The sequence below is a fragment of the Clinocottus analis genome, unplaced genomic scaffold, assembly GCF_023055335.1.
Source record: "Clinocottus analis isolate CAN_PGR_092001 unplaced genomic scaffold, fCliAna1.0.p SCAF_14, whole genome shotgun sequence".
NCBI classification, from domain to species: Eukaryota; Metazoa; Chordata; class Actinopteri; order Perciformes; family Cottidae; genus Clinocottus; species Clinocottus analis.
Window position 1 is genome coordinate 12,798,582 of NW_027175865.1, and position 14,451 is coordinate 12,813,032.

General features: G+C 43.1%; 1 protein-coding gene across 1 annotated transcript in view; it reads right to left on the reverse strand.

The window, feature by feature from the left end:
• The window catches only part of csmd2 (CUB and Sushi multiple domains 2), a 209,189-nt gene that overhangs the window by 142,811 nt on the left and 51,927 nt on the right, over window positions 1–14,451 (reverse strand). Inside the window, exons 4-5 of the mRNA XM_068576332.1 lie at window positions 9,334–9,528; window positions 5,253–5,460 (exon numbers count right to left, since the gene is read on the reverse strand). Of these exons, the coding sequence (XP_068432433.1) occupies window positions 5,253–5,460; window positions 9,334–9,528 (403 nt within the window). The remainder of the gene's footprint in view (window positions 1–5,252; window positions 5,461–9,333; window positions 9,529–14,451) is intronic.

A 14,451-nucleotide genomic window follows, 5' to 3' on the forward strand; every position in this document is an offset into this window, starting at 1 on the left:
ACGTGCGTCAGGGCTTTATTACCATCCCTCACATCAGCGGTGAGACATTTCCATCTCAACCAATGTTTATCTTCGCATGAACTTTCTTCATTGTAAAGTTTAGAGAAGTATTGCTGTGGGCTTTCAGATATATATGCATATCATTCCCATTGCAACAAGCATACAAAGTTAGGGGAATACATGAGTCAACAGTAACCGGTGTTTGCGAATGCACAAATCAAAAGCAAATCTTCTGACATGCACGTCACGAATACACTGGGCTGCGTCTCAAACTCTGGAATGTGGAAAACTTTACTCAAAGCAAAGAACACTGTTCATTATCCTTAGTTTGCTGTTGTTTTAGCTCATTTGTATGTGGGTTTTATGAAGCGATCACCACTTCCAATAAACAGCGATACGATTGATGATCGTAGACTATTGACTTTCATTTGACAATAAGATCAAACTATCCACTCCGATTCTTTATGACACCCACACAGCAGGAGAGAGAGGGAAAGAGAGGGAGAGAGAGACTGACTGAGACAGATAAAAAAAAAAAAAAAACACAGCGAGAGGGAGAGAAACACCACACTCAGACCATCCTGTACGTGACCAGACTAGTGATGTCGTAATGAATTACTGGTAAAGCTCCATAGCAAAACTCTTCCTTTACTCCACCAGTCCGTGTTGTGAGAAACAGGCCACAGCATAAAAGATGGGGGGTGGAGGGGGGAGAGAGAGAGAATGTATTCAACAGTCACACAGACAATATATGTCCACTCAACCAGCACACAGCATCCATTTAAAAACACATCTATGCAAAGTGCCCCGGCATACGCTGCCAATACTCTGCACTCCCTTGCAGAAAATAAGTGCCATAGTGACACAACGCTCAATACATGATGTTTTCAAGCAGGGGATGTTTGCGATCACAGGTGGGAAGCCACGTCTTCTTGTGCTGGCAGGCAAACAATGGTCAGAGGATAGTTTTCACAATCAATCGCATCCACAATCACTCTCACTGTGAATTTAATATTAAAAGTACAATTCTTAAAAAGTGCCATACGTCTGGCAATAAAGAGATTGGGAACATGGACAGCAGTTGAGATGAGGAGCATGCACGCACGCACACACGCACACACACACACACACACACACACACACACACACACACACACACACACACACACACACACTTTCATGGTTGTATGCATACATATACCATTGCACAACAATCAGGCAGTGGATCATCTAAGGTGTATTATAACATAATATGTGCTGCAATAAATCTAAACTAGAACCTCAGGAGTCCTAACATGAAAAACGTAACGCTCTCTTTGAAAACACAAAACAAAAAGGTGAGGCATTCATCTTCACAAAAATAAAACATACTCATATTGCTTTAACTCCCATCGGAAACTGGAGAAAACTGCCCTTGGGCTTTTAAAAAAAAGCTGTTCTGAAGAAGATTCACTCGCTCTCAGGTGAGTCAACCTAACAGCCAATCAATATATATCCAGTGTTCTCGACTCTCCTGCAACAACTCTTTATCTCTTTCCGACTCACTCACAAAAACAGACGTGCTCCCTCCAAGGGTTGGGACAAGCTGACACATATCAGCACTGCAGGGATAATCCATATGCTTGCTGAATGTCAGTGTCTCAAGTCCATAAGGTATAAGGTTAAAAGGGAATGGACAAAGGATAGGATGCGACCTACAGGGATCAAAACCCTGTTGGGCTCTCAGATCTCTTAACAGGGAGGAAAAAAAAGTTGCATTCACGCAGGATGCTTTGTGTTGCCAGCAAAGGCAAAAAAAAAGAAACGAAATCCCTCAAGGGAAATAGAGTTTGCAAAAGTTATCAGAACGGAAAACAAAGACATAAGTTTTGTTTGGGAGCTCTTTCTGTAAAATGCTGCAATCATTGAACTGTGATGCGGCTATTTTCTTTAACAGGATGGCTCTTTTTTTTGGTTTAGAGCCTCGGGAGTAATGGCAATACACTGAATGGTTCCAACTCCAGTTTCAGGCAAGTTATACTCTCTATTTACAGTATCCTAGGTGTTGTAAAAGTTGCTTTCAACATCTCAAGGGAGCACTACTGGTGGATCAAAATGCGTTATGCCTCTTTGCAAAACAATTGAGCGCCGAAGACAATTACAAGTCAAATAGATGTGAGTTCCACTTAGTAGCAAGCGGGCGAATGAGCATCTGGCAATTGGCGAGCGTCAGGCGTTATTTACATTGCCTCAAAGTGGATGGTGATGAGGAAGAAAATCAATGTGGATGCAAACAGCGTAATGGCGGAGTAATGTGTTCCCCTGGGCAAGCAACAACGAAGAAGTCCTGTCAGGGGTGATGCAGCGGAGAAGCGGTATTCAGTTGCCGTTTTTACCAGCCCTCCCTGCTGCCACATTCAATCCACATGCACATCTCAACTCCTGAAGTCAGTCTTCAAGGCTGTGTTTCTCCAGCTGCCTTTTTAGAATGCTAAATCTGCAAGGCCGCCAATCAAAGCAGAGGATGGTAAACAAGAATGTAAGGGGACAAGATCCCATTCACACATGCACGGGGTGACGTTCTGGATGGTGATGGATGTTGTTTATTCTGGGTTGTTCTTTTCCTCTCAAAATACACACAGACCAGAACACGCACACGCACACGCACACACACACACACACACACACACACACACACACAGCACAACAACAAGAGAGCAGGGAGCATGACAACTTGACCCCTTTTCTTTGAGCTGTTGTGGATCGATCAGGCAAGCATGGTTTTGACCCTGATCCCTGGCCTCTCTTCATCCATTGGACCACTCAACCTGTCCGTCAGGTATCAATCAATACTGCTCTTAGCGCGGCACACAGTTTGATTTAAGCAGCCAGTGGGACCTCAACACTATATATACATAAAGGGTTTCACATAGAAAAAGAGAAAGAATCCAGGTTTTAGTTACTTGTCTTTGTGCCAAAGTAATGCTTATTTATTTGTACCATCATCCTAATGAGACAATACTTTAATCCCAGAATGTATTTTAGACTCCAGTTCACAGATAAGAGCAAACCTGAAAAATAAAGAAAAGAAAACCCAACGTTAAACTTAGACTAAGTAAGCCCCTTCACAAACCAGTGTGATCAGACCAGTCCAATTATATGGAAAGAAAGAGAGAGAGAGAGAGAGAGAGAGAGAGAGAGAGAGAGGGAGAGAGAGAGAGAGAAAAAGAGATAGAGAGAGAAGAGAGAGAGAGAGAGAGAGAGAGAGAGAGAGAGAGAGAGAGAGAGAGAGAGAGAGAGAGCGAGAGAGCGAGCACTGACGGCTCACAAAGCCATTAACTGAGAAGATGTGTGTTTTAGGTCAGTGCCATCTGAGCACTCCACCTGATCGCTCTAATTGGCCACCAGCTGGAGGTTGTTCATCCTCCACCCATCTATCACTTCCACGTCCATCCCCCCCGCTAAAGTTTCGTCCCTCTCCTCCACTTCTCGCCTGTGGTGTCTGCTGATTCTTACTTGCTGACCCTGTCACCTCTTTGTCTGTCCTTACTCCGCCCTGCTAACTCTGAAATTACAGATACCGAACCACGAAGAGACCTCAGAGATTAGGTTAAAGTGTTGAAAAAAATACTTCTTTTTTAGGATTTGGAGGAAAACCAGCAACAGTTTTGAATTGAACACTTTGTGTGTAAGACCTTGCGCATGTCTGCACCGTGTCCTCTGTCCCCCATGCTGCCTTTTTCTTGCAATGTGCATGATCAACTGTAACGCTTGCCCTTCTCCCTCTTCGCTTTCTTCCCACGGTTCTCCCTTGCTCCTTAAGACATTGCAGTCATGCTGCAGGTGCACCACCACAGGTGCCCCTGACTACAATTGCCACAAAGATGACAGACACAGTAGAGATTCGGGGCGCTCGATACGACAGCCGGGAGCAAATCAAAGTCTGGGACAAGAAGCTGATGACATCGTAAAATGTGCAAAACAAGCAGAGTCGGTCGGGCTGCAGTCTGTTGGGATTCTGGGAAACGATCAACTCTCAGTTGGCCAAGCAGGAATTTCAAAGAGACTTTTAATTTAGGCTACAAGGCACAATTCTCAGTTTTAAGACCACTCAGAGTCAATCAAGTTCTTCACAGAAAGTGTTTTTGCTTAACGACTGAGTGAATGAGTGAAACAGACGCACGTTTCCAGGGGCCATCTTACTCTAAGATGACTTCTCGCAACCCTTTTCCTCTATCAACAGTCCTTTATCTTTCTCTGTGTGCGTGTTTAAAGTGTTCAATAGCTCAACCGAAGCTACTCCTTGTCCCTTTCTGCCAACTTCCTGTAGCAGTTACTTCAAAGTCTCCCGTATCTTTTCTTGTTTATCCAAACCGCCCGTCTCCTACATGTTACTGAAACTAAACCTCACATTTCATCGAAGACAAATAAAGTGCAGTGGCCTTGCCTGGTTTATAATAGCTGCATCCATCAACCTGCATGTAACCATTGTATATTTTTCATGCTAAGATTCAAGCCTTCGCACAAGTTCTTATAAGTGTCAGCTCAAATATATGGAAGTCTTGCTGTAATTGTGAATACATATGTGCACATATGCCCATATGGGCCCAACTGTGTGTGAGTGTGTGTGTGTGTGTGTGTGTGTGTGTGTGTGTGTGTGGTGGTGGGGAGACAACACTATACGGCTGGCGGTGGTAATCGAGCTCACTAATTACTTCCTGAGCTGAGAGAGTTGTCAGAGAGAGGAGGAGCTGCCACAGATGGTGAGAGACCCACACTGACACCAGGATATCCTACCTCTTCATCATTAGAGCTGAGCATGTGTGTTTGTGTGAGAGTTATTGAGAGAAGGAGTCAGGGTGTGTGACCAAGATTGAGTGTTCAAATTACACTTTAAAACCACAGACCACATGAGACACCCTGAGGGGTAAAGAGCTAGATCAAATAAATACTATTTCCTTTGTTATATTGTTTTTACTTCATGATGATAGTAGTACTTTATAATGTATTACTATATTACAATGTTTTAATCAATGCCTGCTCCTCTGCTATTCCCCAGAAACATCTCAGACAGCTCTACATCTAGATACAATCACTTTAATCTGGCTTAGTTCCAATGAACTCAGTCAACATCCATCCACTTCCAACCATACTTCAACCAGCCCATCTCCTTATTCTGCAAAAGTGCCTATCGGCAGGTGGCCTCGCCTTCCCTTCCGCTCCCAACCTGAGCTCGCTCTCCAGACAAAAAGTGCAAGAGACCGACAACTCACCACTGTGAAGAGCCGTCAGTGCCGCTGACCTCGAGCAGGTCATAGTCGTCCTCCAGCTGAAAGTCAGAGAACACCAGGGCAATGGTGTCTCCTGGTTCGGCCAGCACAGTCCAGGTGCAGTCGGCGTTGTTGTTGTACTCAGCTGGGTAATTGGGGGTGGTGATCACCCCACTCTGACCCCGCAGTGTCCCGCCACACCCATCATCTGCTGCAGGGAGCACAGAAGAGAGAAAGTGTTGTAAAGCTATATACAATGGGGGGAAACGTTAAGAAATATAATCACAGACTGGTGGCGCAGAGATAACTGAAGACCTGAAGAGAAATACGACCAGTAGGAGAGGCAAGGTAATAAAAGGCTAATAATCACAACGTGCAGCTTAACTGCAGCTAAAGGTCAGGTTTGGCCCATACGCAGTCATATTAAATTCTAACTGGCTATTGTAAGCTTACACATAATCAGTACCATCGTGGCCAGACTATTAAATGCCATGGATTATTTAATTAGAACTTAATGTTACGACAGGCCATACTCAAACACTGACCCACAATGCAACAAGTAACAAGCTCACTCTGAAACACAAGAGTGAAAACTCACTCAACTGGCACATTATGTTATGAAAAACACATCATATCATTTTATATAATTTCCAAACAGAAATACATTGGCTGTACATGGAAGATACATGCATTTCATAAATGTATACAATGTCAAAATAATAATTGAATTGGACTGATAAAGATAAAGCACAATTATTAACAAGCTAATCAACCACTTTGAGAGGATAGCAAGATGTCAGATTATGCTGATGACTGATGGTACTGATGAGGGAGACGTAATGATCCAGTAAGAGAAGTCTTCCAAACGATGTCACAGTGGCTCATTTAATTAAGTGGTTGAAGTTTTACCAAGCTTGTTTTCTCCTTTATAAATATGTATTATTTATAAATAATGTTATGGCCACAAATTATCTTTTCGCAACAAGACAAAGTGCTATTTTTTTAAATTCAGGGGCATGAACATGTGCAATGACTTAAAGCACATTTTCCCTTTGTCTGCAATTTTTGCCATAGGCCAGAGAGACACCAGTCACAGGATCTCAAAATGCCCTCGAGTGTTTACCATCAGTACAGAGCAGGATAGAGTGCGTGATGCAACCTAATGCAACGGCGTGATTAAAGTCAGATGTATGTGAATCAACACAACTCTTCCATCCTCAACACTGCTTCAAGGAGACCATTAAATAACAAAGCATGCCTTTAATTGCCAGGATAATGTGATATCTGCATTCATTTTCCTGCGTGGAATTTGTGGAAAAACAGACTTTCAAATATTGTGTTTATACGTCACTACAGTTTGCACCGGTGAAAAAAAAGAAGAAACTTCCAAACTATTACTGTTCCTAAAATTATGTGTCTACATTATGTGTGCCTCTGTGCCGGGAGGGGCGCGGGAGTCATTGGTGGGCGGCCCGCTAGCTGTGTGTGAGGCGTTTCAGGTGTTGGAGGAGCTCAGAGGCGCCAGGCCCTGTCTATCATCCATCCTACCTGTCACCACGGCAACCCCCCTAAGGGAGGGCAAGCGAGTGTACGGACGAGCGGAAACTTGTGAGGTGTGAACTTGAATAGGAGGGAAAGCACGGCAGAAGGGCGAGAAGAAGGGGAGGAAGAGGATGACAGGTGACAAGCGAGGATGGGCGAGACAAAAGTGCAGAGGGAGGGTGGACAATGAGGAAAGAGAGATGACGAGAGGGGTGACAGGTGATTGTTGCAGTGGGAGTGACAGGAAGTAGAAGACGAGAGGATGAGGAAGTGCATTGATATTCCACACAAGACAGCTTCTTCACACTTGAAGGGGCGTCTCTGACGCTCCCCTTCACCTCGACTCTCTCCATTTTTTTGGCCTGGCAAAGTGCTCTGTGACAATTGAAAACTAAATGGCTCGACCATGGACCGTGTGAAACCCCCTAAAAAATTGGTTAAGCAGTAAATATTTTCAGACTGTTCCTTCGGATGTCATTGTTTTCCAAAAAGTGTAAGGAGTTGGCTCAATTCCTCATGTGAGTGTCATGTTAACCAATATAATGAGGAAGCAAAAGCAATGCATGCTGGCTATCAAAATCCATGTTGATATGCACCAAACAATCACAGCAAAAGCATGAAAACTATATCTGGGATTTTTAAATGAAAACTAAATGTGACAAAATACCACAAACAAATCGGAGTGCCTTTGTAATAGGTATTACACATTTGCACAAATGAAAGATCAATAGACAGATATAGTCTATGTGTGTGTGTGTGCGTGCGTGTGCGTGTGTGTTACTGTAGTTATATGCAGTGGCTTTTAGAACGTGTCGGTAGTAAGGCTTGTTCTGGAAAGATATGCTTCGAGGTTAAGAAAGTGTCAGGAGCTGAATAAAAGAGTGATGTTTAATCACGTCTAAGTATCCTCATGACAAGTTATGCAGTTTTTAAGATCATAGCTAAGAGAACAAATTGATGAGTATAAGACAGGATACGTAAAACATTATCTGTGCCATCAATGTCTGGCTATCATTCGATGGCTCGACAGCGCTGGCACGTTTGCCCTCTCCTGAGTTCAGAACGGTGAACGGGCCAAGATGCCCCCCCCCCCCCCCCCCTCGCCCCCGCTGCTCCCAAAGTACAGCGTCAGTTCTGCTTTTACAATTATGGAAAGGCTCTATAATTAGGGTGACATTAACTATACACTTATGCATTATGAAGGAGCACCCGGGTGTGCACCTAGACTTTTGTGTGGGACTGGGACACCACAATTAATCACAGGGAAAATGACTTGTTTCTAAAACGTGTTGGCATGTAATTTCTGCCCAACAGGTGACATAATCACACCCGTTAGTGCTTGAGCGTTTTCCTCCTTTTTCAGGAAGGAGCCTGGGTGGACATGGGGGAGGAGAATAAAAGAGCTTACTTTAGATCTGCATAGAAAATTGCTAATTAATTATGGACAAAAAAAGAGGGAGAGTATCTTCACAATTTCACATAAAATGTAAGAAATTACAGAAAATACTGATTGCAAAATGTGCGCATCATTCCACATTTGGATGTGAAGTGCGGGCATGTGTCTGCGTGTGATTGGGTAGGTGGGGACTGTGCTGGCGCGTGGTGTCCTGCCATGTGGGCTCCGATGTGGGCTTCCTGACTCCCAGCCTGGTTGCAGATGGCACTGTGTCTCAGCGCTCCGCTCACCAGGCACACTGACACAAACCCTTGGCCACATGGACACAGCAAATGGACACACACATGCAAACTGTCATATGAATGACATGCGTGTGCATTTTATATGTGAGAATGTTTTTTGTTTTTTTTTAAAAAAATTTTGCAAAGCAAAAATCCTGAGAGATTATGCACCTGATGTAACAGCATCACATTTGCCTACAGTGAACCATTTTCTAGAGCAGTGTCACGCTAGGTCAGACAACACACACTGGCAGGTGTCGCTGCCCCAGGGGCCCTCGCTAACTGTGAGGAGAGGACAACTGGCACAAGCACCAGACTGGGAGCTAACACATGAGGTCCTGTCATGGTGAATAAGATATCAGTATAACCACAAAATAATGTCGTCAAGTTATGTGAAGCCATGTGTAAATACATGCGAGTGAGGGTGGGCTGGAGGATGGGTTTCATCAATTGGTTCATAAAAACACGACGTATAAAAAGGTTGATTACTCCACGTTTTAAAAACAAGCAATAGTGTCATGTATTTAAGAGAGTTAATGGCTAAAGCATGTTGTTTAATGTTTCATTTTTAAATGATGGAAGCAACACCTTCGTGGATGTTCATTAGTACATCGTTCCGTTGTTAGTTGGCATTACCCTTTAAACCAGCTTTACAGTTATAACCTCCCTATATTTTACCTTTCTTATTTATTATTTTCAAATGACTTTAGTAATTATTTAAATATGAATCAAACACCATTTAATTTCCTGTGGCATATCGCTGAGTTTAAATTAGATGTGATGAAGACATTTAACATTGTGGTATTCCAGATTGAGCCTGAAGACCGGTTCTGATTGACAGGTTTCCACCGTTCCTTCTTCATACCTCTGCAGTAGGGAAGAGGGAAATCCCAGGCAGCAGTACCCGCTGAAGTGGCAAGACAGGACAGGGTGGTGTGACCCTCCAACACATAGCCCGGGCTGCAGCTGTAGCGGATTTTGTCCCCAATGTTGAACGTGGACCCCTGCTGGTGGCCGTTGAGCAGCTGTCCAGGATTACCACAAGTGTAGCTGGGCAGAGCTGGAGAGAGAGAGAGCGAGAGGAGAGAGAGCGAGAGGAGAGAGGAGAGAATAGACAGTTAATGAGGCAGTCTGTGGCTCTGCGTCATGTTCGAACCAGCAAGAGCCAGAAAATCAGGGGGAACGTACAGAAATAGTATGGTGATGACAATCAATGGCCCACACATATAGACTCACACAAAGCAGACGAGGCTATGGGAACCAGCACAGATTGTTAAGCTCTCAAGCTATGTAACACAACACTATTTGTTTAAAACACTGTATCGCCACTGAATTGAAAATGAATTTCTCCCTGAAGTGCTTCAAAACACTAAAGCAGTCACTCAATCCCTCGTGGATGACATGTTGACCATCTCGGCTTGTCCAATCATGTACCTGCATGCAAATAGGCTAAAGAGCCCAGTATTGGCAGAACATTGTCTAATTGTGTGTTATTATGTCAATAAAGTTTAAAGGAAATTCAGTTTATTTGCTCCTGAACCCTTCTGCTTCAGTCTAGCAGTTAAAAATGTGCGTTTGTAGCTTTTGTTCTCCTCGTGACATACAGTAGAACGCCTAAGCTCAGAGTACATCTGCTAAAAATACTATATTGGTGTGTAGTTAAATGGGTTTGTTCTTGCTGCGTCATACAATGAATCCTCAGAGTAATAATACAACTGCCATGTTTAAAAACCCATTGCTACACACTCACTCTGTCATTCAGTGTACAGCCCCAGTCCTAGTCACACACTCCCACACAGTGAGGAGGCAGGCCAGAACATGTGCTGGACTTTGGATGAAACTCAGTGTCTCCACAGGGGCTGGACTGAACCCCAGAGAGGACATAATGGCTCCTATACAGCAACACAGCTTCCTGGCACCTCGACATCACACTCAATGCACACTTGCTTTTCTGTGGTGTTCCAGCTTTATAATGTACAAGAAAATAGTATAATATTTCAAAGGCTTTCAGTTTTTTTTCCGGCTGCACCGTGTTTGGTCCAATTTTAATCGGAACAAATACAGCCCTTTGAGTTTGGGAAATGTTTTTCGATTGTTTTAAGAAAAGCAAAACTAAATGACATATTAAGATGCGCAACGTCGCCTTCACAACAGTCCTTTTTGTATCTTTTGCTTTTCATGTGTCCCACAAATAAAAGGCTTTAAAGCAGAGTTAATTTCAGGTTTAAAAACACAGTTTTGTTTTGTTTACTTTATCTTTTCCCCTTTCTAGCACAGTAAGTTAAGACTTCCTTACAGCAAGGTCTAACAAGGACGGATCAATCATTTAATCCAGCAGTGCAGAGGGCTTCAGCTGTGGAATTAACTGTCTGGTAAATAAATAGAATGCAAACAGTTTGTGTCCAGTCCGCCATCAGACAACAAACATGACCTCTAAGTGCTTGATTTTGTGTTTGTGTGTGTTTGTGTGTCCCCGTAACAAAGGTTGCTTTAGCTGTGAAGCTGTGTGTTATGAGACAGTGCGAGCCTTTACTGACGCAATCGCACAGCCTAGATATTAATTCTGACTGTTTGGTTTCATATTTGGAAGTATATATTTATAGATGGCGTGTTGAGAGGTTTGCAGATGACAGATATAAAGTACAAAAAAAAGGCATTATTGACTGAGAGAATATAAATTGATGTGCATATCAAATGTCAGGGAAAAAAACTTGCATCATACAGTATTTATATAAAATAATATTGCTGGTAAATAAAAGTGTTTAAATTAATGTGCGAAGATGGATTCTGTAGGTAATGGACTTTCATTAATTCTTGACTGTACTGTACATACACTTTTAATTAGAAATGTGCCATATACTAGAACCTTGAAAACTATACAAGCACAAGGTAACTTTAGTTCGCAAATACTGTTTCAGCCTTGTTGGCAAAACCTACTGGCCGAATCCTTCTCGTCACGCACATTCTCTACTTTTTCTGAAGAAGCTCTTCAAGGGTAAAATCAGCAGTCACTCACATAGGGCAGGACGACATGCATCCCAATCAGTGATTTCACAGCAGCTGTTTTCCATCATCTATTGAAGTTAGAACACCTGCTCAGACATCAAGGAATCGTCACATAATGACTCAACGCCGATATATCTGGTGCAGTACGTGGTTAATACTGAGGTACTGTCCCTTTACACTGATGCCAGACTGACTTGTCACTTTTAGGCTCCACTGTGCCGTAGCCCATAGTTTGACCAGCCAAGGCCATCTTATTACAGCTTCCCCTCCATCACTACCACATTAGCATATACACAAGGACGCTGTATGATTAGCATACAGTGTGAGTGACTGGGACGCAGCATGGCAACAGGGGCCCCTGCATGGTGCCCTGCTGGTAACAGCATCGCCCCCTGCAGTTATGACCATGTAAGGCCGGATTACCGGAGCTCTCGTGTCACAAAAGTTTGAGCCTGAGCAACCTCTAACAGATTGAAGAAGAGGAGGATGGAGTGAGACACAGGAATAGATCACTTTGTCACAGCAGAGGTTTTGACTTGTCCCCAGGGCCTTGATATGTACATGCTGTATTATCAGCATGGATTACCGGCACGCCTAAATGGAATGGAGCCATCGTTAATTATATTAGTTACACCTGGGCTTTCCCTGCTAAGATAAGTCCTGATATCCGCCGCGGGAACACCTTATTTTTGGGGAAGAAACAGAAAAGGACTGGGGGAAACATATGTGCATGTGTGTGTGTGTGTGTGTGTGTGTGTGTGTGTGTGTGTGTGTGTTTCTCTATTTCAGGTTATTAGTTTGGCCAGTGAATTAAGTCTAAAAGTGCCATTACAGGGGCAATCGCCAGAAAAGTGCTATGTCCGGAGTACTGGGGCGGCAAATACTTTTTTAACATGCCTTGAGAGTCCATACTTTCTTTATTACTACAATGGGAATTTAACTGTCACTAATAAACACTTTGACAGTTTTTGATAAAGTGCATCAAGGCAGCGATACTCGGGCACAATAGACCTGAAAATATATTTGTTTTCTTTCCCAGCTTTGTGGTATGGTTTTGATGCAGTCAAAAATACAATACGACTACAAAAGGTAATGTCTCTCTTTACGTACGATAAAGCAGGAGAACCTGCTGAGAGCTAAGCATCGTTATGACCACAAATCAGGAATCCAAGGCAGGTGTGTATGAAAAAAGGAATAATACTCTTTTTTTTGCACTGTGTGGTTTAAAGTCATTCATCAAACTATATTCTATTTGTTCCTGCAGGCTAAATCATAAACAGATAGAGCATAAAAACTGAGATTGAGAGGAAGAAAGACAAAAAAAGACACACACACACACACACATACACACACACGCACACCAAGGAGGATAAAAGAAATAATGAGAAAACAATTTTAAATATTTGTGAGATGACTTCACATTATTCTCCATTAATTTCCTCCCCTGCACACACTTTCATACATCAGAATTATTTCACAAATTATTCTGCAAGCATCACAGCCTTTATGGGAAAACTCATTGTTTTAGAACAGAGAGGTGGATTTTCTTCCAGGGGGGTCTAGCTTCTGTCGTCATCACGTGTACCACTATATCCCATCCCCCTCCAGTCAAACCCGCAACATTAGCCCTTGGGTGTTTGTCATGGCAGGTCCATAAGTCACGAGGATGGGAGACCATGACATGGCCCGTCCCTGGGGACCCGAATGCTTTAAACACTTCCACTGCTGAAATGGCAAAGGATGTTCCTCGTCCATCAATGCATTACTCTCACTGGCCAACAGGAGAAGCGTATGAACACGCTCAAGTGTGAACAAGCCATGTGTGCGCACACACACGTACATACTGGGAGCAAGGAGCCATGCCATCCATCACACCATCCATCCATGACATCATCTGCTCACACTCCTGTATTCCTTCCAATCTCGATTCACACTCTCTCAATCCTGGTGGCGAGGACAAAGGACAATGGAGAAGGAGAAAGTATGGAGATCCTCTCCTGTGGGCTGACCGTTGACCCTATTAAGTCTCCTTATGCATGTTCCTCAATTTGTCACCCTCTCTTTAGGAAAAGGGGATAGTAGTAGTAGTATACCCTTGCATATTGTAAAAGCCATTTGTCAAAAAAGTGTTCTTTAAAAAAAGCTTATGCTGCAAAATAAAGAGATTATTAATTTCTTAGCAGTTTGCACCGAAATGTTTTATCTAAGGAAGTCTTGCCGTCTTGAATAGACGGATAAATACAGTTGCTGCAAATGGTAGACGATGAGATGGTAGAAGGATAGAAAATTGGATTTCTCCTCAATGTTAGAGAGCAGATTTATTATTATTTATTGTGTCTCTTAAGTCATAAGACTAGTTGAAGGAGGAACCAAGACTCTGAAGTAAATCAGAAGTAATACACTGAGGTTAGGGAAAGGTCCAAGAAAAAAGGAGGATTAAAGACAGAGAGAAAGTAGTGAGCTGCACAGGAAAATGTGTAAATGACAGTTGGAGAGCCGAACCTATTTTAATACAGTTGATCCACCGTCCCTGTCTGGAATGTATTGGACAGCTGCAGAAGATGCAGCTTCGGGAGGAAAAGCATCATCAATAGGAAGATGGTACACTCTGCAGCATTTCACTCAAACTTAGTTCCCAAAATAAGAAAGCAGGAGACAAAAAGAAGACATGACCATACATTGGCCCACGTGTTGGGGCGAGAAACATAACCCAGTTTCGCTGCAGACTGAATGTTTGCCTTCAACTCACACACTGTATTTATGTTCCTACTGTACATCACTGTCTCCCATCCGTCGTTCTGCTTTCTTTTACTGGGTCTCTTTCTTTTCTCACGTCTTCCAGCTCTGCATTTAGAAGTGACATTGCAAGATCGATCCCAACACACAGGTGCATTAGCTCAATAAGCAGTTTCTGCTTTGTCAAGCAGCAATTCAATCAATGCCTCCTGTTCCTTAACACATGGGATGAACAAAGGCT